This window comes from Globicephala melas, chromosome 12 (genome assembly GCF_963455315.2).
Source record: "Globicephala melas chromosome 12, mGloMel1.2, whole genome shotgun sequence".
Classification (NCBI taxonomy): Eukaryota; Metazoa; Chordata; class Mammalia; order Artiodactyla; family Delphinidae; genus Globicephala; species Globicephala melas.
The window spans coordinates 82,575,343-82,603,311 of NC_083325.1; the positions used below are offsets into that span (position 1 = coordinate 82,575,343).

The window sequence follows — 27,969 nt, forward strand, 5'->3', positions numbered from 1 at the left end:
TCCTGTTTATTGGGAGGGGGAAGGCCAGGGGTGACGGGTATCAAGAGTTCTGGTTCTGGTGGATGGTTGGGAAATCTATCCACAGCCTATTGTAGTGCCTCATGGAGAGAAAACGAGGAAGGAGTTTCCAGAAGAAACAGAGACGCTCCATGGGCTTAGCAGGAGGACTCTCAACACTGGCTTCATCGTAACAAAACAAAACAAAACAAAACAAAAAAACTTTATTTTGAAATAATTTTAGATGTACAGAAAAGTTGTAAATATACAGAGAGTTCCCATATACACTTCACTCAGCTCCCCCATTCTACCCATCTTACATAACTATAGCGTATGTATCAATACTAAGAAATTAACATTGTGCAACACTATTAACTAAACTACAGATTTTATTCAGATTTTACCAATGTTTTTGCTAATATCATCTTTCTGTTCCAGGATCCAATCCAGGACACCACCATGGTGCATTTAGGACTTAATTCTTTTTAGTGTGTTATTTAAAGATGCACAAATGTAAACCTAGTATAAGTTTATTATGCTTTTAGCTCTTGTATTACTATACACCAAAACAAATTGATACATTATTTTCACGTAAAACTTCAAACCAATAGAATTCAAATTAATTTACTATGATAATTGATATATAGATATTTTTGATGAAAACCAGTTGCTGCTTTGCTAGATGAATATATAGCACTGCTATGACATGAGATCTGTTGCATTCTCTATCCCCACCTGATTTAGTTCTTCCCACCACCGTCCTCTACATGATCAATTGCAAAACCTTCTTTCACATAATAGGCCATGACATCGTTGGGCTTTCACTTGGCTCAGACGTGTCCCTATCATATTATTTCATGCCATCCTCTCTCCTTCTAATCACTGAACCAAGACAATAAAAGTAGTGGCACGTGGAGCCAGTGAACTGTAAACTTAAAAACAAACTTGGCGCTGATATGAGCCGTAGTACTTTTCAGAAGACGCCAACCAGATAATCAGATATGCTTATATCAGTTGGTTAAAAACTTATTGTTGAAATAGAAAAAAAACACAACGAAATGTTATTTTGCAAATACAACTGTAAGCCCCAGTTTAAGAAACACTGCAGTGAGATTAAATACAACGTATGATGAGAATCTAAGTATTTACGGCCCCCTGGAGGTGAAGGAGGATGAACTGGAGTTACTGAGGTACAGAGGGTGGGATTAATAGTAGTCCGAAGAGCAGGTGCAAAGACTTGAAGGAGGTGTGAGAGAGGGTCTTGTATTTTTCACGCTGTGAGTAATTCAGCTTGGAGAGTCCAGGGAGTGAGCGGGGGTGAGAGACGAGCTGGGGAGGGGACAGCATCAGGTACAGTGGCTGGGAAAGTTGGAAGGGGCCAGCAAAGGTGTTCTTCTAGGCTTGGGGAGAACTAAAGAGTTTCGAGTTAGACTGTTGATGTGATCAGGTTTGCCCATTAGAGACATGACTTTGTCTCCTGTAAGAGACAGATTTGGGGCAGGAAGACCAGAATAAGAGGATTGTGATGGCCAGGTGGGAGAGGATGAAATTTGAATTCCTCTGGCAGTGGGAACAGAGAAGAATGAATTTGACATCTGAAAGGGAAACTCTAAAGGATTTGGAGTTGGATTGGCTGTGGACGTAAAGAATTGGGAGAGGAATCTTGAATGTTTACTTGAAGGTCTCTGGAATGGCAACTAATAACACAGCAGTTAAGGTTATTTGGAGTCTACAACTTTATTTTTTTTCTTAGACAGTTTTTAATGTTTTTGTTCCCAGGAGTAAATAATAATAACTAATAAATAGTGCTTACTATGTTAGGAACAGTTCTAAGCGTTTCATATGTGCTGTATTTTATTGAATCTAAAAGCCCATTAACTATAAGATGCACCATTATCCCATGTACCATTAGAAGAAAAATACTGTCAATTAAATATGCATGACATACAAGACACACCTGATTTCAGGGATGATAAAAATAGGTATCCTGGACTCAGTGAATTATAACACACACTCATTTTATCTTTATAACAGCCCTCTGAGGTAGGTTCTATTATTATCCTCATTGTTCAAATGAGGAAATAGAAGCAGAGAGATTACATGAACTTGTTCTATCCAGCCTCTATCCAGGTAGCCAGGATTTGGACCCGTGCAGTCTGGCTTTGAAGACTGTACTCTTAGCTCCAAGCACGGGCATTGGATAAAGCACCACATTCAAGTTCATCACAGTCTAGGGACTGAATATTTGTGTTAGAGATGAAACTAGAAACACCCAAGAAGCAGCACCTGCTTCGTAGTTCCACCCTCAGTGGAAAACAACCCTAGAACGCAGAGGATTGAACCCTCAGGGCAGTGACTGCGGGAGGGGCACCATCCTGGCACCGAGGACCAAGTACACCTTGTTCTACCTGGCAGAAAACACCATGTTCCTTGCAGTGTGGTTCCTGACTCTCTGACATTTCTTGTTGGAGAAGGAAGATGTATAAATGGGCATGTTTGAAACAATCATTTGGCAGAGAGCTGTGCTGTTTCCAGTATTCCAAAGGCCAAAATGTACGGGACAAAGAATTAGGACTTTGGGTCAGGATGTGGAGTGAGTAATTGACTCATTTTTATCAAGAAATATTTACTGAGAGTGTGCTATTCACCAGGCAGTGGGTTAGGCCCAGGGAACCCAGAGATGAAGTAAGGCCCAGACTGTCATCAAGTCTAGGTGCAAAGGGTGGTCAGACAAGTACCTTACAAACCACAAAGGTAATTGCCATGGATTTACTTCAAATCTTTCAGAATAAACCAAGGATGAGGAAGTGGTGAGGGTATAGCTGAAACATAAATGGTTCATGTGTGAATTGTTGAAGCTGGGTTTTATGTACATGAGTTCAATACACTATTATACTTCTAAATATGTTAAAAAATTTCCTAGAGTAATGAAAATGAGGGAGAAAGAAAATAACAGGGTGAAGAACATGTTCAAAAGGAGTCCATCCCCCATGGAAACAACCTAAGTGTCCATTAACAGATGAATGGATAAAGAAACTGTGGTATATGTATAGGATGGAATATTACTCAGCCATAAAAAAGAATGAAATTTTGCCATTTGTGGCAACATGGATGGATTTGGAGGGCATAATGCTAAGTGAAACAAGTCAGACAGAGAAAGATACTGTATGATATCACTTATATGTATTATTTGTGTTCTAAAAAAGACAACAAACTTGTGAACGTAAAAAAAGAAGCAGATTCACCGATATAGAGAACAAACTAGTGGTTATCAGTTGTGGGGGGCAATACAGGGGTGGGGGAGTGGGAGGTACAAACTGTTGGGTGTAAGATAGGCACAAGGATGTACTGTACAACACAGGGAATACAGCCAATATTTTGTAATAACTGTAAATGGAAAGTAACCTTTAAAAATTGTACAGAAATAAAAAACTTTTTAAATTTTAAAAAAGGAGCCCATCCCAAATTTAACAAAAAAGGAAGCTTTATGGGCTCTATTTTAAAAATGATATTTTAATTAGGCTTGAGAGGTTGTGACTTAAGGAAACCAGAGTGCCTGCAGGAAACCGCCAAGAACAGGCATCTAGTATCGCATGGCATCCGTGTTCCTTATTATTGTCTGTAGGATGTGTTAAATTACTGTGCATTTTAATAATAAAAATCTGCAAATAAAATGGTATTTATTCAGTACAGTGAAAGCATGGGAGAATGAGAAAAATATTCAGAAGGTGAGTTTTGAGGAGATGGTGGCCTCTGGATATAAGGACAAGGGGAGGGCTTCAAATAACCATCAGCCAAGATTCAAAAGCAGAGAAATGAAATTGATGTTCATGAGGTAGACGGCAGATCTAGGGGTCAGTCAGTGGGAAATCGGATTGAATAAGGTAAAGTGAAATGGTCTAGGACTCTTTATCATCAAAGTTAGGAGTAGGCTATATCTATATATATTATACCTAACACATGTCACTTAATAAGTGACAGACATGCTTGTGGTTTACACTCAATGGGTCTTTACAATACGTTCTTGAAAATAATAAAGGTAGGGACTTCCCTGGTGGCGCAGTGGTTAAGAATCCGCCTGCCAGTGCACGGGACACAGGTTCGAGCCCTGGTCCGGGAAGATCCCACATGTTGCGGAGCAGCTAAGCCCATGCGCCACAACTACTGAGCCTGTGCTCTAGAGCCTGCGAGCCACAACTGCTGAGCCCGAGTGCCACAACTACTGAAGTCCGCGCGCCTAGAGCCCGTACTCTGCAACAAGAGAAGCCACCCAATGAGAAGCCCGGGAACCACAACGAAGAGTAGCCCCCGCTCACTGCAACTAGAGAAAAGCCCGCGCACAGCAACAAAGACCCAAGGCAGCCAAAAATAAAAATAAATAAATAAAAATTTATTTTAAAAAATAATAAAGGTAGTATTTTTTTGTGTATGAAAGTATTCAAAGTGTCTTGGAAATCATCCTGCATATTTTGGAAAATAAGCATTTTCCATTTTTTTTTAAACTGAGGTATAGCTGAGTACAATATTAGTTTCAGGTGTACAACATAGTGATTCAATATTTTTATAATTATACTCCATTTAAAGTTATTATAAAATATTGGCTATATTCACTGTGCTGTACAATATATCCTTGTAGCTTGTTTATTTTATACACAATAGTTTGTACCTCTGAATCCCCTACCCCTATCGTGTCCCTTCCCCCTTCCATCTCCCCACCGGTAACCACTAGTTTGTTCTCCAGATCTGTCAGTCTGTTTCTGTTAACGTTTTCTATTTTTACAACTTGCTTAAAAGGCCTATTTTATTACCACTCTGAAGCCCATGATCTTTCTCTCCCTTGGGACACCGCCTCCCCAAGGAGGATGGCAGTCCTACGCATTTTCTCAAAAAAAGTCTCAGGCGGAAGGTAGAATTTGGACTGGAACTTTAAGGTAGAATAAGGACAGTTACAATAGGAACAAAATTGTTGAGCTCAGAAGTCCTTACTCTGCCATGAACAATATAGCTTGTGCTCAAAGTGACCCACCTCAGTTATATGAAAGTGGAGTGAGTACTACTCTCCAGTTTCAAAAGGACCCTTTTGCACAGTTAACCGACACTTTCTGCTGAAGTTTCATCTAACCACACCAAGAATTCTTAAGTCCTCAGATCTAGGCAACAGTCTCTAAGTAACTGGATGATCAACAGAGAAAGTTTGTGAACTTTTCTGAAAACGATGCTTAAGTGAGGGTCTGTCTGTCAATACTGTCTCACACCCATCTCAAAAAACATCAGGTTCAAATCCATTTCTTCCCTGATCACCTCTTCTTTTACCTTTTTTCCCCTCTTCTTACTACGCTTTTTCTTTTCTTTCCTTATTTAGTGAGATTGCCAGGAAGAAAATTTTCTCTACCTTTCTAGGTTCTTTTGGCTGGTCTAAGAATTAAATTGACATCAGATTAATATGTGAAAATCAAACAAAAGTGCAATAACATGTATACATGGGAGGGACCCAGGAAAACTGAGTAATGAACCAAAATGCTGGAAACCCTCATCTTAAATACCATCTTCAGCTAAAGACAAAAAAGATTGTTTCCGGCACTGGTTTGAGACTTCAAAGGCGAGGAAGGCAACTGACATGGAGATTAAAAAGCAAGTGTTTGGTAAACAAATGCTTGCTGGGTATCACAGAGACAATGGGACACAGAGGGGAATTTTAACAGGCTTTGCTAGGTTCCTCCCTGTCTACCACACCCAGTTCACACTCTAGTTATCTACATTCTTCTAGACAGTGAAGGGGAAGGTCAAAGTTTTTTCCTGTGTCTTTTGGGCCTTGATTGGTTTCAGCTAGAAATAATACGCACGCCAAAGAGACATTTTGGGATGGCAAATTTTGCTCCCCTGCAGGATGAATGTCAATTCCAGATGAAAATATTTTTTAATATCATTTTTTAAAAGCTTTTATTTCTAATGGAATATTGCAGGAACACTGGTGAGAAAAGAACTCACTTCCACTTTGAATTCGCTCCCAGGTCGCATTCTCTCCCTGGATTCCCTGACCGGGCCCCCCAAAGCCTCAGTCAGCCCAGACAGCCTCGCCCTCCCGGGTACCTAGACCCTTCGGCCTGAGCAGAGACCCTAAGAGCTTCCTGCTCCTCCCTGCTGACAAAAGGGAAAGCAGTTCTTCGCCCTCCCTATATTAGGGTCGCTCCCAGCCCCGCCGCCTCCAGGACCTCACTAGTCAGCATTCCCTAAAGCCGCCACTTTCCCACTTCCGGGACCGGCGCTTTTTCCGGCGCCCGGAAGTGCGTCATCACCCAGCGCCCGCGCCCCGGGCCCCACGCCGCCCAGGCGCTCCAGGAGGCCCTGAGATTACGGTGCTTGCGTGCACTGCAGCGTCCTGGACGGGAACGGGGGTGGCTGCTCCTCGGCGCCGCGATGCAGGTCTCCAGCCTCAACGAAGTGAAGATTTACAGTCTCAGCTGCGGCAAGTCCCTTCCCGAGGTGAGTCACGTCGGGTCCTCCTCTTCGCGGGGCAGCCGCCCCTCTCCTCCCGGTTCCTGGTAGTTTCAGCTGGGCCCGGGCCGGCCCCAGACTAGGGGAGGCCCAGAGTCCAGGGACGGTGCGTGGGGGAGCTGGTCGGTGCTGGGAGACGAGGACAGTGCTGTTACCGCGCCAGAGCCTGGGCCGAGGGGTGATCGGGATTGATGAGTTGGCTTGAACTTTTTGCGGGTAAAGTTCTCTAGAACAGAGGAGCTGTCCCTTTGGGCTTGTATAATGATCACAGTCGCTGCCACACCGAGGAGGAAAACGTGGACAGATTGGTTGACAGGTATTTCTCCCCCACTTTAATGCCCGCTCATCAGCTCTTCGTTGAATTCCTGTTATATGCCAAGTTCTAGAAATACAGCAGTGAAGAGAAATGCGGACTTTGCGTCAGCAGCATTTATGATGTGGACGGCAGTATTTTTGAACCTTGCTGAACTTAACTTGATTTCGTTGAGTCTTAGGACATCAGAATTGGAAGGCGTTTGGAAAGTCAGCCATTCTCTTCAAATCTTTTCATGTTGAAAATATGCAAAAGATCCAGCGAGGGGAAGGGTGACTTGTCCAGAGTCATCCACCTAGGCTCTGTAGCTTGTGTGTTATTTCTCATAAGTGCTGGTCAGGCTGCTGTCGAAGCACTGCCAGTGAGAAGAAACTTTTGGCAGAAGCTCTTCCATTTTGAGACTGCTTGTTAGACAGTTGTTTTAAAACACGCCCCCTTTCTACATGCCGCGGTTGCTCTGAGTCCTGCCCTTGGAAATCAGAATAAGTGTAACTCTTCCTTGTGTCTGACCCTAAAGGATTTGGAGCCAGTGATTAGACTCTTCTCAGAATTCAGGTTAAATAACTCCTTGTTCTTCAGCTGTTTGTCACACAGCATGATCCTTCTCATTTTGTTCTTTGGTTCTGCACGTTTGCTGAGACGTGAGTACCTGCAGGCAGCCCTGTTCTAAGTGTTGGGATACGTGATGAACCGGTCAGATAAGGTTCCCTGTTGGGGAAAAGGATAATAAGTAAGCAAATAGGACAACTTCAGATACTGAAAAGTGCTTTGAGTGTCTATAAGAGAGCACTTGTGGATGAATTGTTTAGAGAAAGTGGTTTGGACTCAAGCCCTCAGGGAAGGCCCCTCTACAAGGGGGTCACATTTGAACAGAAACTTGGTTGATGAAAAGGATTGAGTCTTTTGAAGATGGGAGAAAGGAAGAGTTTTCCGTACTGAGGGAACAGAAAGTGTCAGTGACCCACAATGGAAGGCACTTGGCACGTTGGAGAAACAGGAGAAGCACGGTTGTGGCTGTGGAATGCTCAGTGGGGCAAGAGGGTGGGGACAGCTGAGGCTGGAGAGGTGGGCCTTGTAGGCCAAGGCAGAAAATTAGGGTTTTATTCTTAGTGCTGTTGGAAGCTGTTGCTGGGTTTCAGACTGGCTGCTCTCTGGTAAAGTACTGCAGCTGGGGAGGGTGTGACTGGGGATGAGTTAGGTGGTCCAACTGAGAGACGGGTGGCTCGGGCTAGGATGGTAGCAGAGGAGATGCTAAGACTGGGTGGGGTAAAGGAGGTGTTTTGGAGGTAGGCTAATGGGACTTGCTAATGAGTTGGATAGTCGTAGGAAGTTGAGGTGAAGGAAGGAATCAAGAGAGAACTCTTAGGGTGTGGATCTGAATAACTGGGTACACGGTGTTGCTGATAACTGAAATGGAGAATTGAGCACATTGCGGGTCGGGGGAAGGTAGTGAGCAAAAGGCATGAAAAGTTTTATTTTTGATACTGAAGGTTTGATGTTCTAATAAACATCAGGTGGAAATGTTGAGTAAACAGGTATGTGTATCCTGTTAGGGAATCTCTCTAAATCTTCTTTTAAAGTAATTCTGACTTATCAACAAATTGCCTGTTTTGCTTTACCTACTTCAAATGTAAGATCAAGCAGGGTTTTGGTTTTTTTTTCTTCTTTTCTTTTCTTTTGTTTTTTTCCAACAATGGCGGGATGCCTGTCCAGTGAGAGAATTAGGTCATCAGCATTTCCAGAGCTCTTTTGCTGGGTTTCTGGTTAAATTCTTTGGCATTGGTAAAGTGACGTTCTCTATCAGCTGTGATTTTGTAGAACACAAAGAGGATGCCTGATATCAGTGACAACTTTCAGTTCTTTGTTGAACTTTTAAAACTTAGACTGGTTCATTCCTGCCCCGTGCTGACTCTGTCTGGTGTGCTCTCCTGTAGTGCTGTCAGTGTGTACAGAAACTACAGAGTGAACTGTTTTTTCATCATTTTTCAACTCTTTTCCATCGTCACCGTTGTAAGGAATTTCTGGCTCTTCTAGGTCCCAGGCTCCCATTTAGAAGGCAATCTCAGTCCCCTCCCCTTTGCCCCAAGCTCCTGATGTGTGAGACCAGCTATCCAATGAACTGCCCCCTTCTTTAGCATAACTCCCTGAGAAGAGGAAATCGAATCCCCTATGAAAGGAGAAGCCCTTTGTTTTGCTTCTATTAAGTTGATGTAGAAGAATGTATCGAGTGCCCAGAAATATAGTTTAACATCACCTTTAATTGAAACATTTCTACCTAAAATGAAATCAGAGCAGTGTAATCACAAAGACTAGCACAGACCTGTAAACCAATGCCCTAAACACAAGGCAGGAGGAGAGCTCTGGCTCAGACTGAGGCCCTTCAAAGAGTGACACCTGTTCCAGCGTCCACACTGCCTCAGGCGTCACACTTAGGGTCTTCAGGAGTGGGACTACATGACCAGAGAGCCGTAAAGATTATAATGTCCTGTGTCTAACATGGGCTGTACATTGGGTTTGTGCTTTTAGAAATGACATCTGTTAATTTTTCTCTTGCTTTTCTTTGATTTCCTGAGGGTATGTTTTCTTAACCTCGTCATTATTGACATTTGGGGCTGGACAGTGCTTGTTGTACAGGCTGTCCTGTGCATTGTAGGAGGCTTGGCAGCGTCCCTGACCTCTACCCACTAGTTGCCAGGAGTGCCCACCCCTTCCCATTGTGGCAACCAAGTACACTTTAAGAATTGCCAGATGCCCTTCGGAGGCAAAATTGCCCCTGGTTGTGAACCACTGCTTTAAGGTGATCGTAACTGATTAGTGCTTCATCATTGGCACCTGTTCATGCAATGGACTTATGCTGCAAGCTAAAAGGTACAGGAATTACAGAACAAAATCTGGTGTCAGCGAATGTGACTTTTAAAAGTATCATTTCTTTATTATCAAGTGTCAGCTGTTTGGTCAGGTTTATTTATCTAGGTTTATGTTTTGTAAAAAATATATTTCTTTAAGAAACTTTCTCCATTTAATGCTTGCTTTTTAAAATTTCACTTAAATAAAGTTCCATGTATTAGGTATAACCCATAATATTTGAGGCTTACTCCTTTCCCTTAGGTTGATTAGATGAACTAGTTTTCTCTTGTATAAAATATGGTAGTTCTAAAAATTTATTATCTAGTATATGTAAATATATACCAGAAAAAAATCCATGTAACAGGATGTTCACAGTAGGGTTAGGATTACAGAGTATTTTCATTTTCTATGTTATATATTCCTATAAAGTTTCAATTTTTTAATATGAACATGTATTATTTTTGTAAGCAGAGAAACAATTCAAGTAAATATGTTTTAAAATAAAGTCTCTGTTTTCTTTAAGTGGCTTTCTGACAGAAAAAAGAGAGCACTTCAGAAGAAAGATGTTGGTGAGTATTATTTTTTTCATTTCAGCTACATTTGTGATCCACGTTATAATGCTTTTCTCATTTATTGTTATCATATTTAAGTGAAGGTTTACAAAAACACAGTGGAATTCATGCAGTGGAAAATAGACTTTCTGCCCTTTTCCTTTTTTAAAAAAAATTTTAATTAATTTATTTATTGATTTATGGCTCTGTTGGTTTTTTTTTGTTGCTGTGCACGGGCTTTCTCTAGTTGCAGCGAGTAGGGGCTACTCTTCCTTGCACTGCACGGGCTTCTCATTGCAGTGGCTTCTCTTGTTGCGGAGCACGGGCTCTAGGCGTGTGGGCTTCAGTAGTTGTGGCACACGGGCTCAGTAGTTGTGGCGCACGGGCTTAGTTGCTCCACGGCAGGTGGGATCTTCCCGGACCAGGGCTTGAACCCGTGTCCCCTGCCTTGGCAGGTGGATTCTTAACCACTGCGCCACCAGGGAAGCCCCCTTTTCCTTCTTAAGAAAACCTTTGTTGTGCTTGATACAGTCCCGTGGGTATGGGGTTTGATTTTACCTACTTAAGCACTAGTAAGTTAGCTTGTTACTGTTTCATGGATGATAGCAGAAGACGTAAGACTCCTGGGTCAGAGACAAGGGCTGCATTACTCAGGCGGCACAGCAGATAGCATGATCACCAGCATGCTCTGTCACCCCCCTGCCCAAGTTCCACAGGGGCACTCAGTGTGGCCCAGATGGGCGCACTGCGTGCAGTGGCTTTGTGTTGCAGCTGAGGAACACTGAACTTGAGAAGTCCACTGCCTTTACAGCAAGCAGTAAACAAACCTGCTCTTTGTCTAGAGGAGACTTACCTGTGGAGGTTCCCAGCTGCATAAATAATGCTGAGGAATGGCTCAGGTAAAGGAGTGGCCAGGGCCTTACAGTCTTGCCGTACCCAGCAAGACCAATAGGAATGCAAGCAGTCCTAGAAGGACTAGCTCTCCTAACAGTTCCATAATCACTTTGTTTTCCAGTGTATCATATCTTTTTCCATTTGTTGAATCCACTTGTCAGTTTTTGAGCTATAGAGACAATGAACATTTTCTTTCTGAACAAAGTAATTTTACGTACAGGACATATGAACATGAACATATATGGTCATTGTAGAAGATTTTGATTCTTTAAGTTATGACAGCAGGGAAGATAGGTTTGTAAGATCAGTTTTTAACTTAAATCATTTTGGACAAATTTTCATTAAATTTTCTCTATTACAACTTGTCATAGTTGAAAGATGATTAAGTTTCCACATATTTTGTTCAAGTTATTTTCTGAAAATCAGAGACCTAAGATATTGAAAAGGTTTCTGGATGTGAGATAAATACGTCAAAGCAAGCATCTTGGAGAAGAAGTAGGCTTTATATAAAATTAGAAAATTACAACTTTAAATCAAAGGAAAAGAATAATTGCTGCTTTCACAGTGCTTACTGATTTTGATTTCTTCTGATACTCTCATTCCACTCCAGTGTTCTAGTGTGTAAGAAAACAGGTTCAGATTACTTAGAGGAAAAAATTGTTCATTGACTCCTTTCCAGCCCATCTCAAGAGTATCGTGTGTCTTCCAAATTTAGTGGGCCATTCCTGCTCAGTTGGTTGGTTTAGTGAACAGGGCAATAATGTGCCAGAGAGTCATACACAGTCCTTACAGTGGGCGCATTGTTACAGTAGCAGCCGGCAAGAATCCACACTTTCTTGTTGCAGGGAACCAGTTTTTGTGAGAGTACGTTTAAGTGTTTAGACCCAGAGATTGCCCTAAGGCTTCCTCTAGCCTGGATCTTCTTGGCCGCAGATCAGTGCTGCCACAAAGAGGCAAAAGTCAGCTTGGTAGCAGCTTCCTATATAAAGTTAAGATTTTAAAGGTTTAGACTTGTTATTATTTAGGAGAAAAAATGGTAAAGATTTTTGTCTTAGCCGTGATCCATGATTGAATAACAATGGTGGTTTAATGTTTATTCTGTTGCCCGTTTATCCCGGGCTTGAAACTGGATGTTTGATGCACTATTATGGACATTTTTTTTTCCCCAATTAACGATGACACTTTTTCCTTTTTGAAAAGTAAAAATAAAATACTTAGTTTAGAAAAATAAGGTATGAGCTAAGAGAAAAGCTTGCTGTGTCATGGGCGGGGCTGTGTCCGTGCGCCTTCCCGACGCTGGGAGGCACTGGGACGTTGCCGTTGGTAGTGACCCCGCTCTGAATACTGTCTTCCTGGACACAAGAGTAAGCACATGGCGGTTAAACCAGTTATTTATCTTCTTTCTTTGTAGATGTCCGTAGGAGAATTGAACTTATTCAGGATTTTGAAATGCCTACTGTGTGTACCACTATTAAGGTATCAAAAGATGGACAGTATATTTTAGCAACCGGTAAGCATCTTTTTGGTTATGATTGACGTATACTTCGTAGCAGGAAATGTTATGATGGGAAAGGTCACTTTTTAAAAATTACCCTGACATTTTATTATTAAAAAATTTCAAACATATAGAAATATTGAAAAAACTGTACCGTGAACAGCCTGTCACCTAGATTCTTCAGTAGTTTACTGTATTTGCTTTATCACATATCTGTCTACCCATCTTTCTGCCATCCATCAATCCATCCTGTTTTTTGATACATTTCAGAGTAAGTTGCAGGTATTAGTATACTTCACCCCTAAATACCTCAGTGTGTACATCATTAACTAGAGTTCAGTATTCGTTTATTGCTTTTTTTTAAAGATAAAATTGTATAAAGACATTGATGAGTTTGGACAAATGCATACGCCTGTGTAGCCCAAACCCCTACCAGGATACAAAACATTCTTTCATTCAGAGCATTCCGTTATGCCCCCCACAGTCAATCCTTGCTCCCACTCATGTGTAGCCAGCCGCTGCTGTGATTGATTTTTTCACCACAGACAAGTGTAGCCTGTTTTAAATGGACTTCATGTAAATGCAGTCATACACTATGTATTTTTTTTGTGTAAGACTTATTTCATCTAGGACTTCATATTTCAGATTCATTCATGTCATTATATGTGTCAGTAATGTGTTCTTTCTTTATTAGCAAATGGTATTTCCTTATAGAAATATGCCACACTTTGTTAATTTATTCTTCATTTGGTAGACACCTGGGCTATTTTCATTCTTCGACTGTTATTGGTAAAGCATTATGAACCGTCTTGTCCAAGTCTGTTTTGAGGACATTGCTGGGTCAGAGGGTAGGTATATATTTGGTTTGATGAGAAACTGCCAGATGGTTTTCCAGAGCAGTCAGATCATTTTGCGCTCCCACCAGCAATGAATGATGGTTCCAGGAAAGGTCATTTTTATCGTAATGATTTTCTCTATTATGTACTAGTATTTTTTATGTCACTAAGATTTTATGTTAGCAGTATTCATCAGTATCAAAAAGTCAACAAATATAGGGAACTTTTAATATATTATAAGTTAGAACAGCATTACCCAGCCTTTTTATGGTTGTGATTTGCTACGTCTATCCTGGGTATTGTCCACTTAAATTGTTTTGTTGGCTTAACATTATCCATCTGTATCTCTTTTCCAACCACTTTCTTATTTGACAACTTTTCTACATCCACGTGCTAGTCTCTTTTGTTCTGTGTCAATGGTTGTCTCATTACTAACACTATCCACATTTTTTAGCGTCCAGTTTTATGGTCAGAATCTAAATTATAATTATAGTTTATATGTAACACATGTATTGTATATAGAGTATGTGTGTGTATATATACTATACTATATACTGTTTTTAAATGAGATCTTGGGCTTTGATCCATGCCAGAAAACATAGGACTACTTCATTCCTTTCTTTTAAAAATATCCTTAGTGGTTTTAAAAGTCAGTCTTTTTCTTTTCATGATAAACTTATAAAAAATGCAAACATTATAGAAATACATAAGATAAAATGTGAAAGGCCCTAAGATTGCACTAAAATACACAAGATATCACTGTGCTTATTCCTCCATCTTCTTTCTGTACAGAGTACTGACACTGTCATTGTTGAGTTTTACAAAAGCCGGATCACAGTATAAGCGCCACTCTGCAGCCCTCACTGCACCCGCTGTACTCACTCTCCCTTTCACTTTGTAGTATGTTTTGGCAGCTTTCCATGTCAGGAGTTACAGGTCTGCGTCATCCTCTTTATAACCTCTATAATGATTTACCATCATTTATTTAATCGTTTCCCTATCTGTGGACATTTAATTTGCTTTCAATTTTTGGCCATCAGTAAATAATGCTGCGATGGACATTCTTCATGTCTTTGGTACACTTATGGGTGTGTTTCTATAGAATAAATTTGTATAAGTTGAAATACAGATGTAAGGTGTATGAGCATCACGTTTTACAGATATTGCCAGATTGTCCTCCAAAGAATTTCTAATAATTTATACTTATCACCAAAGTATGAGAGAACTTTTTTTGAACATCAACCTCAATGCAGATACTAACCAGTTTTTCATCTTTGCCATTTGATAGACAAAAACTAATTTTTTTGAATTTTTTTTGAATTTTTGAATTTTATTTTTTATACAGCAGGTTCTTATTATTTATCTATTTTATAAATATTGACAAAAACTAATTTTTAAAAAATCTACTTTGTTAGATTATTTGTGAAGTTGATTAGTTATTTGTATTTCATACACAGGTGTATACATTTTCCGTGTCTTGCTTGTTTATATCCTTTGTTCATTTTTCCCTTGGGATGTTGGAGAGGGCTGTGTTTTTTTTTAATATCTTTATTGGCGTATAATTGCTTTACAGTGTTGTGTTAGTTTCTGCTGTACAACAAAGTGAATCAGCTATATGTATTCATATATCCCCACATCCCCTCCCTCTTGAGCCTCCCTCCCACCCTCTCTATCCCAGGCCTCTAGATCGTCACAAAGGCATCGAGCTGATCTCCCTGTGCCATGCAGCAGCTTCCCACTGGCCGTCCATTTTAGGAGAGGGCTGCTTTTAAATTCTTTCTGTTTGATATGCTTATAATGAATCTTGCTTACCTCTAAACAAAAAGTATACTCAACATAGCTGCAGGATATTGATAATGAAAAGTATGTCCTTTAGGTCTTACATCACATTAAATTTTTTTATAGGAACATACAAACCTCGAGTTCGATGTTATGACACCTATCAATTATCCTTGAAGTTTGAAAGGTGTTTAGATTCAGAAGGTAAGTAAGAGGTTCTATTTGAAATCACAAAAATAGTTGTTATTTTTGGCTGCTCTTCTGCTTTTTAAAATGGGCATGGGTTGTGTATCAGTTTTCTGTGCTGTGTAACAAATTGCAATAAACGCGGCAGCTTAAAAAAGATTCATTTATTAGCTCATAGCTCTGTAGGTAAAGTCCGTCCAGGCTTTTCTGTGTTCTGTGCTCGGGGCTGACCTCAAGGTGTCAGCCAGGTGGGACTCTTCCAGAGGCCCTGGGCAAGACCCCTTTTCAAACTTACAGGATGTTGGCAGAATGCAGTTTGTTTTGGTTGTAGGGCTAGGGACCCCTCTGCCGCTGGCTGTCAGCCTGGGGGCATGCTCAGCTTCTAGAGACCCCTGCATTCCTCCTCACCTGGTCCCCTCCTCCTTCAAGCCAGCAGCAGCTCATTGGATCCTTCTCGTGCTCTGAATCTCTCTGACTACCCCTTCTGCCGCCAGCTGGAGAAAACTCTGCTTTGAAAGGGCTCGTGTGATTATAAATCTTTCCTTTGCCATAGAACGTGATGTAATCACAAGAGCGGTGTCTCCTCACATTGATAGCGTCCACCCACACTCTCCAGAGGAGGGGACTGCCCTGGGGGGAAGGTCAGCGGGGTCATTCTTAGAATTCTGCCTGGCACAGGGCGCAGGTTGAAATGGGAGAGTTCAGGTATTTTTTTCAGGTGGCCCCATGTTTGAGATTGAGAGAAAAGAAGTTAATGGGATATGTATTCTCTTAACTTGTTTCACTGTCTTCTTTTTAAAAAACAGTACAAACTCCATGTGCTGCTAATAATAACTGTTTTCATTCTTTATTTTCATTTAGCAGGTATACTATGAATGAGTAAAAAGTTACTGTTACTTTTTTTTTTTTTTTTATAAATTTATTTATTTATTTTTGGCTGTGTTGGGTCTTCGTTTCTGTGCGAGGGCTTTCTCTAGTTGCGGCAAGCGGGGGCCACTCTTCATCGCGGTGCACGGGCCTCTCCCATTGCGGAGCACAGGCCTCTCCCATTGCGGAGCACAGGCTCCAGATGCGCAGGCTCAGTAGTTGTGGCTCACGGGCCCAGTTGCTCCGCGGCATGTGGGACCTTCCCAGACCAGGGCTCGAACCCGTGTCCCCTGCACTGGCAGGGAGATTCTCAACCACTGCACCACCAGGGAAGCCCACTGTTACCTTTTTTAAAGCAAAAAGTTTTGAGTTTTTAATGTTTGTTGTTTTACTTTGAACATCTCAGAAAAACTGTGACAAAATTTACAAGTCATTATGTTTTGTAAATTTATTATTTAATTTGCTTCAGTTCTGTAGAAAATCTAGCTGATCTGTATAAAGAAACTATAAAGCTTTTAATTTTCCATTTGGTGTTTTGGGGGGGCAATATAGCATGGAAACTTTGTTCTTGTGTTATGTAGGTGCAAAAAGGGAAGAAAAACCCAGCATTTGTATATAGTATTTGTGTTGAGTTAGAATCTTTGCATCAAATTTGTATTTTTATTAAAGAAGTGGACTGATAATTGTATTTTTCCTATTTCTTATTTTTCAGTTGTCACCTTTGAAACTTTGTCTGATGACTATTCAAAGGTATGCTTTGTAGCGTTGGTTTATCCTGCCTGTCCTCAGGAAATGAATGAGTGGGATTTGTTTTTATGATAAGTGTTTTTATGATGTTTCCATTGTTAAATTTAAAATGGCTGTATAGTAAAATAAAACCTATTGTTTTCTATTAATATATACTTAGTTTGTCACATGTATGTGACAACTGGGATAGAGATAGCCTTTGGCCAGTCTAATATCGAAATAAGTTTGCCATAGCATGTATGAATGAAACCTTATCTATATTTTTAAGAATTGGTAGCAGTCATCTTTTTAGACCATCCTGTGTTCTAGATGTGTGATTTTCATTATTGCATTTATTATTTTCGTTTCCTTATTCGTATGTGAAAAGTACTGCAGCAGTGTTGTATGTTTAATTTTCTTAACCCTGCAAATAAGTGGTTGTGCATATACTGAAACAGCTCGAGACACAGCTAATATATTTATGTTTCCTTTTCTTTCTTTCTTGGTGCCATTAGTGCATCTTTCAACTCTTGTGGTAATTTTCAACAGTTACAAGGTTGTCAGTAAAAGTGCCTTATTCAGTTTAAAATGAAAAACTTTGAGAGATGTCATCATGAAGGAAAATTGAATTTTCAGAGCTGACATGCTTTCTGTGTTGTCTTCAGTTCTGGAAACTATGGGGTACAGTTTATCCTTTTGCCTGTGGTAGCCGTTTATCGTACGTTTTGGAACTTGTAATTTTATAGTATATTTTCTCTAGATCTTGATAAATTTGCTTTTCAATACCATCTGCAGATTTTTAAGATACCTTTGTAATACGTTAAAGTTAAATTTATACAAGGAGCCTATCAAACTCCATGTGATAATAGTGAGATTACTAAAGCGTGTTCTTAAGTGAAATAGGAAATGACTCACTGAGGTTACTGAGCAGTGCTCTACATTACAGAGTGCTGGCGCCAGATAGATGAAGGGCATCCGTATTAAGTCTTTCAGTTAGAAGGTAAAGTTTGCCAAAAACCTGTCTAAGATGCAGGAACGCACTAAGTAACTGATGGAGAGGTTTGATTCTCAAACACATTTCTTAACCATCGTGGCGAGTTGTGTTTATACACGTGCGTTTACAGAGAGCAAGGAGGAGGCTGAGAGATCAGAGATTTTCTTGCTTTGCCGGTTTCAGTGATGATGATGAAATAAATACTTTAACCTAAGCAAACTAATTTTCTTGTTTCATTTTCAGATTGTCTTCCTGCATAATGATAGATACGTTGAATTTCATTCACAATCAGGTTTCTACTACAAAACCAGAATACCAAAGTTCGGGAGAGATTTTTCTTACCATTATCCATCCTGTGACTTGTACTTTGTTGGCGCAAGGTATTGGGGTCTAATCACTGTTTGTTTTCTCCTTTCCACCTCCCCAAGCAACTCTGTTCTTAAAATTGAGGAGAGGGATTAAAAGAAGGATAAGACATTATCCCTGCCTTATGGTTGCTCAAAGAGTGTAGTTCCAAAGTGACTGGCTCATTTAGGAATTACATCCTTGCCTTCTATTAGCGTGGTGCTCTAAATCTAGAGAGACGTGGGTGACCCAGTAGTGTAGCAGTGGTGTGGAGTCAGTATCTTAGCCCCATTGCATGCATTTTAAAACTTTTATTCTTAAATGCTACCTTCTTTATGATTATAAAAATAAGTCATATCCATTTTAGAAAATTGGGGAAATATAAAAAAGAATAAAGAAGAAAAAAGATCACCCATAATTATGCCACTCAGAGGAAACCCTTATTAGTATTTTATTGTTATTTCATTGTAGTCTTATATACATACACTTATAGATACATTTTGGATCTTGTATTCTCCGTGTTATTTGTAAATAATATCCTACTTAATGACTTCATAATATTTCCTTGGCACGTGGGTCGTTTAAATCACTTTTATGCATGAACAAACTTACAAGTAAGGTGGTTATCTTTTAGGGTTAGAATGCATTTTTGTGTCAGTTTTACAAAGGGAAGTGATGCTTTGTGACAGATCCATGTTTCTAAAAATTATATTTACTTGAAGAAACGTTCATTGTAGTTTCCTGGATTTTTCACTTTATTCATTGTTTGGCAGCTCTGAAGTTTACAGATTGAACTTGGAACAAGGACGGTTCCTGAATCCTCTACAGACTGATGCTGCGTGAGTGTTTTGTTATAAGAATCCTGCTGTATTTATTTTGGCCAGGAGATGAAGCCAGACGCCCAATTTGTTGTCAAATGACACGTGTTGCCTGTGAGCAGAGCTCTGGGCAGCTTAGGTAAAAGAGTAACATTAAATTTTTTCCCACACAAATTCACTAGAAGACCTGGGGATGTTGTAAAATTAAAAAAAATTTTTTTAAATATATGTGAAGAGTTTTTAACTCACTCCAGAAATTCAGTTGCTGTTTTTTTCTGTGTTCTTTAAATTTTCATTCGTGATTTAGTTTTGTGGTATTTTCTTTTATAGAGAAATTTTGAAGTAACTTGGAGTACTGTTTTTTTATTTTATTTTGTTATGCTTTTGCTGGCAGACATTTAAGAGTTTTTCACGTTTTCTTTTCATCATACGTTATGGTCTGTACTTTTGTTTTATTCATAGAGAAATCCTTTAGGAATGAATCTATCATAACAGTATTAATACTGAGTAATAGTAACAACAACAGTAGTGAAAGCACTTACTGTGTGCCAAGCATTATTCAGGATTTTATATATATTCACCCATTTGAAACTTACAACATATTTTTACAGTATAGGTACTATTGTTATCTCCATTTTACAGCTAGGGCAGCTGAGACTCAGAGAGGGTAAGTAGCTTGTTTAAGTTCACACAGCTAGCATAGAGTGGAAGCTGGATTACTTCTCACCTGTGTATATAATGAGCTTGTTGGATTTTCCTCATTGCTTTGAAAGGGATTTTTAAAGGTTGGAAGAACAGGTAGTGATAAAAACCAGGTAAACTCTGGGTTTCTTTTCCACATTGATTTGAAATACTCTTATTTTCTTTAAAAAGAAATTATAGTAATGTCATGATGCATCTTTGAATAATAAAAAGTTATATGCTCTTTAGTTGCAGAATTTCCTGTTTATAATAACAACTTTTATTTATTGTCTTGTAAACTCTAGACGTTGTGCTGAACATGTAGTTTTTTCATTTAATCCTCACAACAACCATATGAGATTGGTGAATACCATTTTTCAGAAAAAGAGAACGAGCCTAGATCAGTGTACTCAACAAGCTGGTCAAGTCTCAGGACTGGCGTAGTGATAGCCTGCGTTCTTTTTGCTTTGGGAGAAAATATATGGGGAAATGTGTTCTCGCGATGGTGGAATAGTGTTTTTGAAGAAAGCCCTTCCTTGTCTCGTCCCCTGGCAGATAGAGTGTCACCCTGGGGTCTGACACTGCGGGGACTGTGTACGATGCACTGGCCCCTTCGCTGCCTCGGTGCTTCGCCTACGCAGATGAGCGAGAGAATCTGCTGCCACCTTATGCACAGCATTGCATTTACTGTTTGTTTAGAAAGTTTATTGAGTGTCCGTCGTCCCCGCCCCCTGCAAAAGTAGATGCTAAAACTCCCTTATCGCTTTACTATTTTAGGGAGAATAATGTTTGTGACGTAAATTCAGTGCATGGCTTATTTGCTGCAGGAACAATAGAGGTAAGCGTACGTTGACTTTATTTTTTAGAACATTTGCTCTATATTTGATAACGAATGGAGTTTTATTTAAAGACAGCGTTGCTTGGTTCCTAAGAGCAGGGTGCTGATGAAGCCACAGGCCACTGGTTTGCTTTTCGTATGGACCGTGGGTCACATTCCACAGAGATACAGCTGTGCCGTTGTTGCAGACTGTGCCCCTTGTGCATTGATTTGGTCTGCGAGGGCCATCATCGTCGGGGGTGAGACCTGAAGTCGCTGCTGGATTGCCAGCTCCAGTATGATTGCCACCCTTGTTCTTAACAGGAGGCAGTCCCAGCTCTCTGCTGCTTGATAGTTTTATGACTGACTTTCCCTGAGGCTTGTTTTTCTCATCAGTGAAATGGAGATGATAATACTTACCTTGGCAACTGTATGGAGGTGCTGTGCTGGTGAGAATCACATGACAGAACCTATTTGAAAACATTATAAACTGGACAGGTATATGGGGTTGTGATTTGGGCATCCTCTATAGTAGCATTTGATAAATGCTCAACATTTTCATTTTAAACTGCAGCACCTTTCACTCAGTGTCCTTCATGCTTACCAGTAGTGTTTCTAGATTTGCATTTTTTAATTACAACATTGTTAAATACTCATAATAAAAAAAGGTAAAAATGTCAAAAATGTATTATTAAAAAAGTACCCTTCTGTGCTTTCCAGTTACCAAATCCTCGTACACCCGAGGTATCTCTAATGGCTTGCAGTATTCTCCTTTCTTTTTTGTTTCTCTGTGTATGTGCAGGTATGCATATGTGTTAGTAATATGGTTTTAAAAGTTTTTCACAAAATTGAAATTATACCATGGTTCTTCATTTGCTTTTTTTTTTGATGTAATGGTATATAATGTATGTCTTTATACATTGGTACTTGTAATTACTTATAAAGCTAAAGTAATTTTTTAAAAATTTATTTATTTTTGTCTGCATTCGGTCTTTGTTGCTGCGCGCGGGCTTTCTATAGTTGCGGCGAGCAGGGGCTACTCTTCATTGCGGTGCACGGGCTTCTCATTTCAGTGGCTTCTCTTGTTGTGAAGCACGGGCTCTAGGCGCATGGGCTTCAGTAGTTGTGGCTCACGGGCTTGGTTGCTCTGCGGCATGTGGGATCTTCCTGGATCAGGGCTCGAACCCGAGTCTCCTGCATTGGCAGGTGGATTCTTAACCACTGCGTGACCAGGGAAGCCCCTAAAGTAATTTTTTTAAACTGATGGATAGGATTCCATTGTTTGAATGTACTGTAGTTTATTAAACCAATCCATCTGGATGAAATTTAGGTTTCTTTACTCAAATTATTTTTATGTTGAAAGGTTAAAATTTGAAATGGAACACATGAGGTTGATTTAATGGAAACATATAAAACTATGTTGACAGTGTTATAATACTATTAAGCCTAAGTGAGGCCAGTGAAGCATTATCTTGCTAATTACTTTTCTTGAGATTACCAAGGGGAAGTTTTCAAATAATTTTCTTGAAAAAATTGTTTATTTGAATAGAGTCCTTACAGAGCAAGTTAGGCTAGAAATCAGGAAGTGTGCTCTGTAAGAGAAGTTATGTATTAGAGCAGGTTGCTCTTTCACCAGCTGTTTTTTTGTTTGTTTATTTGTTTTTGTTTCTTTGCGGTACGCGGGCCTCTCACTGTTGTGGCCTCTCCCGTTGCGGAGCACAGGCTCCAGATGCACAGGCTCAGCAGCCATGGTTCATGGGCCCAGCCGCTCCACGGCATGTGGGATCTTTCCGGACCAGGGCACGAACCCGTGTCCCCTGCATCGGCAGGTGGACTCTCAACCACTGTGCCACCAGGGAATCCCTCACCAGCTGTTTTAAGACCAGCCCTGAGACTTGTTGAAGGGAGAGCAGAACCCCCCAGACCAAAGGCTGGGTTCCTGAAATTCCTTGGGTACCTTGATTACTGGGGGCTTGAAATTTGATATGCATAGTCAGACCAGACTTTAAAATTCATTTTACATTAATTTTTAAAAAAATAAATTTATTTCTTTATGTATTTTTGGCTGCATTGAGTCTTTGTTGCTGTATGCGGGCTTTCTCTAGCTGCAAGAGTAGCGGGGGCTACTCTTCATTGGGGTGAGCAGGCTTCTTATCGCAGTGGCTTCTCTTTGTTGCGGAGCACAGGCTCTAGGCGCTTGGGCTTCAGTAGTTGTGGCATGTGGGTTCAGTAGTTGTGGCTCGCGGGCTCTAGAGTGCAGGCTCAGGAGTTGTGGCCCACAGGCTTAGTTGCTCTGTGGCACGTGTGATCTTTCCGGACCAGGGCTTGAACTCGTGTGCCCTGCATTGGCAGGCGGATTCTTAATCACTGCGCCACCAGGGAAGTCCTAATTTTCACATTATATGTTGGATTTTGATTTCTTCTGTGATAGTTATTGTAGTACATATATTAAACTTTTATCATGGATACAATAATATTTACAAATTTATATTTTCCCAGTTATACCAAAATGTCTTTCGTAACTCCTCTCCCCGCTACCACACCAACCAAATTAGGGTCCATTCAAGGATCATGCAGCACATTTTGCACTTGTTTTTCCTAACCATCCTTCTTTTCTTCTTTTAAATTATAAAAGAAATGCAGCTAATGATAAAACATTTAACAGTACTAAAAATGATATAGGTAAAAAGTTTGAAAAAGTTAAATTCTTTTTTTTTTAACATCTTTGTTGGAGTATAATTGCTTTACAATGGTGTGTTAGTTTCTGCTTTATAACAAAGTGAATCAGTTATACATATACATATGTTCCCATATCTCTTCCTTCTTGCATCTACCTCCCTCCCACCCTCCCTATCCCACCCCTCTAGGTGGTCACAAAGCACCGAGCTGATCTCCCTGTGCTATGCGGCTGCTTCCCACTAGCTATCTATCTTACGTTTGGTAGTGTATATATGTCCATGCCACTCTCTCACTTTGTCACAGCTTACCCTTCCCCCTCCCCATATCCTCAAGTCCATTCTCTAGTAGGTCTGTGTCTTTATTCCTGTCTTACCCCTAGGTTCTTCATGACATTTTTTTCCCTTAAATTCCATATATATGTGTTAGCATACAGTATTTGTCTTTCTCTTTCTGACTTACTTCACTCTGTATGACAGATTCTAGGTCCATCCACCTCATTACAAATAGCTCGATTTCGTTTCCTTTTATGGCTGAGTAATATTCCATTGTATATATGTGCCACATCTTCTTTATCCATTCATCCGATGATGGACACTTAGGTTGTTTCCATCTCCTGCTATTGTAAATAGAGCTGCAGTGAACATTGTGGTACATGATTCTTTTTGAATTCTGGTTTTCTCAGAGTATATGCCCAGTAGTGGGATTGCTGGGTCATATGGTAGTTCTATTTGTAGTTTTTTAAGGAACCTCCGTACTGTTCTCCATAGTGGCTGTATCAATTCACATTCCCACCAGGAGTGCAAGAGTGTTCCCTTTTCTCCACACCCTCTCCAGCATTTATTGTTTCTAGATTTTTTGATGATTGCCCTTCTGACTGGTGTGAGATGATATCTCATTGTAGTTTTGATTTGTATTTCCCTAATGATTAATGATGTTGAGCATTCTTTCATGTGTTTGTTGGCAGTCTGTATATCTTCTTTGGAGAAATGTCTATTTAGATCTTCTGCCCATTTTTGGATTGGGTTGTTTGTTTTTTTGTTATTGAGCTGCATGAGCTGCTTATAAATTTTGGAGATTAATCCTTTGTCAGTTGCTTCATTTGCAAATATTTTCTCCCATTCTGAGGGTTGTCTTTTGGTCTTGTGTATGGTTTCCTTGGCTGTGCAAAAGCTTTGCAGTTTCATTAGGTCCCATTTGTTTATTTTTGTTTTTATTTCCATTTCTCTAGGAGGTGGCTCAAAAAGGATCTTGCTGTGATTTATGTCAGAGTGTTCTGCCTATGTTTTCCTCGAAGAGTTTGATAGTTTCTGGCCATACATTTAGGCCTTTAATCCATTTTGAGCTTATTTTTGTGTATGGTGTTAGGGAGTGATCTAATCTCATACTTTTACATGTACCTGTCCAGTTTTCCCAGCACCACTTATTGAAGAGGCTGTCCTTTCTCCACTGTACATTCCTGCCTCCTTTATCAAAGATAAGGTGACCATATGTGCGTGGGTTTATCTCTGGGCTTTCTATCCTGTTCCATTGATCTATATTTCTGTTTTTGTGCCAGTACCATACTGTCTTGATTACTGTAGCTTTGTAGTATAGTCTGAAGTCAGGGAGCCTGATTCCTCCAGCTCCGTTTTTCGTTCTCAAGATTGCTTTGGATATTCGGGGTCTTTGGTGTTTCCATATAAATTGTGAAATTTTTTGTTCTAGTTCTGCGAAAAATGCCAGTGGTAGTTTGATAGGGATTGCATTGAATCTGTAGATTGCTTTGAGTAGTAGAGTCATTTTCACAATGTTGATTCTTCCAATCCAAGAACATGGTATATCTCTCCATCTATTTGTATCATCTTTAATTTCTTTCATCAGTGTCTTATAATTTTTTGCATACAGAAAAAGTTAAATTCTTATTCCCCACGAGATAATCAGTGTTAATGAGGCTGTTTTTTTGGTATTTGTCTAAAAATTTTCTAGTATTTAAAGTGACTGTGTTTTATTTGTTTAGGGCCGAGTGGAGTGCTGGGACCCGAGGACGCGTGGCAGAGTTGGCCTGTTAGATTGCGCCTTAAGTAGTGTCACAGCTGATTCAGAGTAAGTGAGAGTGAAGTCGCAGTTTAAATTCTCATCAGCTTCTGATTTAAACAAACGTATCAACACTAAATTAAAATCAGTTGCTAAAGGATGACACTCTTAAAACACGTTTATCTGAGGTTGTGGTTTTGTGATTGTTTTATGTAGAAATCCTTTCCTGTGAAAGGTCACTAAGTGGGGAAGCCAGATGGAATTCCTTGTTTATATAGTTGCTGTGGAATTTTGTTAAAACAAATACACTGCAGGAATTTGTATTTCCCATTCTGTAGGATATGGTGGTGGAACCAGGAGTCTACCACTCCATTTAACGAACAAAAATATGTGCTTTGAATTCTAATGTAGAGGGAAGCAATGTTTTTGATATTTTCTTGTTCCTGTTTGGCCATTCCAACACTTAAAATAATTGGAAAAGTAAATCACAGTTGGGGGATGAAAACCTCTAAAGCTTGAATTAAGTAATACCTATAAGCCCCCTGTCCTTTTCCCACTCACAAGAGTACTTACTGTTATACTGCTTGGTACATATGTTTTCAGACATTTTTTTTTTTTTGGCCTTGACGCATGGCTTGCAAGATCTTACTGCACCCACCAGGGATCGAACCCGGGCCCCTGGCAGTGAAAGTTCCGAGTCCTAACCACTGGACCGCCAGGGAATTCCCTTCAGACATTTTTCTGTGCTCATATTAACACATGCAGATTATCACTCTCTTTGTCAGATCCTTGATATGGGATTAGTTGCTGTAATCAGCTTGGGAATGCCCTTTCTCTGGGGTCTTGTTATTCATGGAAATGTCATTTTACTTTGTCTTTCAGTTGATGAGACATTTATCTACAGTCATGTCACATAGGAGGTGGAGTGTTAGATGGGTGGGCTGAGAGAGACTAACTCTAAATTTATTGTAGAATTTTGTGTGATTTGCATTTTTCTGGGGGAGAGAAGAAATATAGTTCTTTCTTTTGAAAAACTCAGCTTTGTAAAAAAGCATTCTTGACCTAGAAAAAAAAGCTAAGAATCACTGAATGGAAAGATGTCTATTTCTAATGTATACATTTTTCCCTCTGTCATAAGTAAAGAAAAAATTTTTTCCATCTTTTAATTATGACATTGAAAGTGAGTATAAGAAATTTTTTTCCTGAGTATTGTTACTGAGTTTTATTAAAGTAATGAATAACTTCATTAGTCATGGTAGGGAGTACAGTGTATTAAACAATCTAAAAATGGAAAACTCATTCTACATTTGATTTTTCATTTTGTTTTGGAATTACTTAGACATTTTTATTGTGAAATGTACACATACAGAAAAACTCATAAAACATTAATGTGCATATTACTGAATTATGAGTCTCTACATTTGTTAATAGAATAAAGCAACAGAAAATGCTTATTAGTATTCATCAAATAGGTATGAAAGAAAATGAATCAGAAACTTGTTTATTTTTAGAAAGTAGAAAATCAGGTTTAAGTGAAAGATATTTACTCACTCTATAGGAAGCAAAGAGGTTAATTTTCTCTTACCCTTAAGCATTAACTTGTGTTTGAATTAGAATAAAGAGACTTGTGTACAAACTCTGTCATTAATTGTTTAATCTTGAAAAGTCATTTAAGAAAACAGGCCAGCAGGAGTTATTTGCAGTATGTCTTAAGGTTATTTCTACTTTAATGACTACAATAGAAGTACCATTATACAAAATTTAAGGAAGGGATGTTAAAAAATAATCTTAACTGTGGCCTCTAGAAACTTGGGAGTAGTCTTTCTTTTTTTGTTAGAATATTGATTCACAAATATTTTTGGTGGCCTCTTTTGTCCTTAGGGGTGAGGCATTTTTCAGCTGTCATGATGGAGGTTATTTTATTTATTAAATTTTTTTTTTCATTTTGTAAAGATGATGTGTACTTAATCTAAAAAGATACTAAGCAGTTTCAAAAATGCACGGAAGAAAGTAAAAATGACTTCTGCATATATACAGGTAGGTCTAATTTAAGTAACAGACCACTCTTGGTTCGTGAAGGATGCTTATAGTTTTTCACTAGTACACGTCTATTTACAGTTTTATGATTATTTCCTGGGAAAATATCAAGAGCTTGAACAGCATACATGTTCTTAAGGCTTTTGGTACCCATTGCTAAATTGCCTGACAGGAAAAGGTAACATCAATTTAAAGGTCTACCTACGTGTACAGAGTGCACATTCTCCCACCTTCCATAGCCCAAGGTGTTAATCCCATTATAATAATACTAAGATGTCAGAAAGAGCCCGGGATATCAAATCAAAATACAGCTTGGTAGAAATAATAGCTAACAGTACTTTCTATTTGCCAGGTAGTGTTCTAAGTTCTCTACATATATTAACTTATTTAATAAAACAACAACAGTCTTTGATGCAGGTACTGTTTTGTATTTATTTTACGGATGAGGAAGTATTGACCAATAGCCTACGTAAGGCTTTAAGAATTATGTGGCAGAAGCATATTTATTTCTAGGGAAAGATGTTCCAAATATGCTGTTAAGTAGAAAAGCAAATCATACAGTTCCCTATAGAGTTTTATCACATTTTCATAAGGAAAAC

General features: G+C 39.5%; 1 protein-coding gene across 1 annotated transcript in view; it reads left to right on the forward strand.

Annotated features, from left to right (window-relative positions):
• Positions 1–6,320: 6,320 nt before the first annotated feature.
• The window catches only part of NOL10 (nucleolar protein 10), an 88,208-nt gene continuing 66,559 nt past the window's right edge, over positions 6,321–27,969 (forward strand). The window contains exons 1-9 of the mRNA XM_030844605.3: positions 6,321–6,480; positions 10,176–10,221; positions 12,509–12,607; positions 15,334–15,411; positions 16,973–17,010; positions 18,224–18,360; positions 19,099–19,164; positions 20,602–20,662; positions 25,317–25,402. Of these exons, the coding sequence (XP_030700465.1) occupies positions 6,415–6,480; positions 10,176–10,221; positions 12,509–12,607; positions 15,334–15,411; positions 16,973–17,010; positions 18,224–18,360; positions 19,099–19,164; positions 20,602–20,662; positions 25,317–25,402 (677 nt within the window). The 5' untranslated portion in view covers positions 6,321–6,414. The remainder of the gene's footprint in view (positions 6,481–10,175; positions 10,222–12,508; positions 12,608–15,333; positions 15,412–16,972; positions 17,011–18,223; positions 18,361–19,098; positions 19,165–20,601; positions 20,663–25,316; positions 25,403–27,969) is intronic.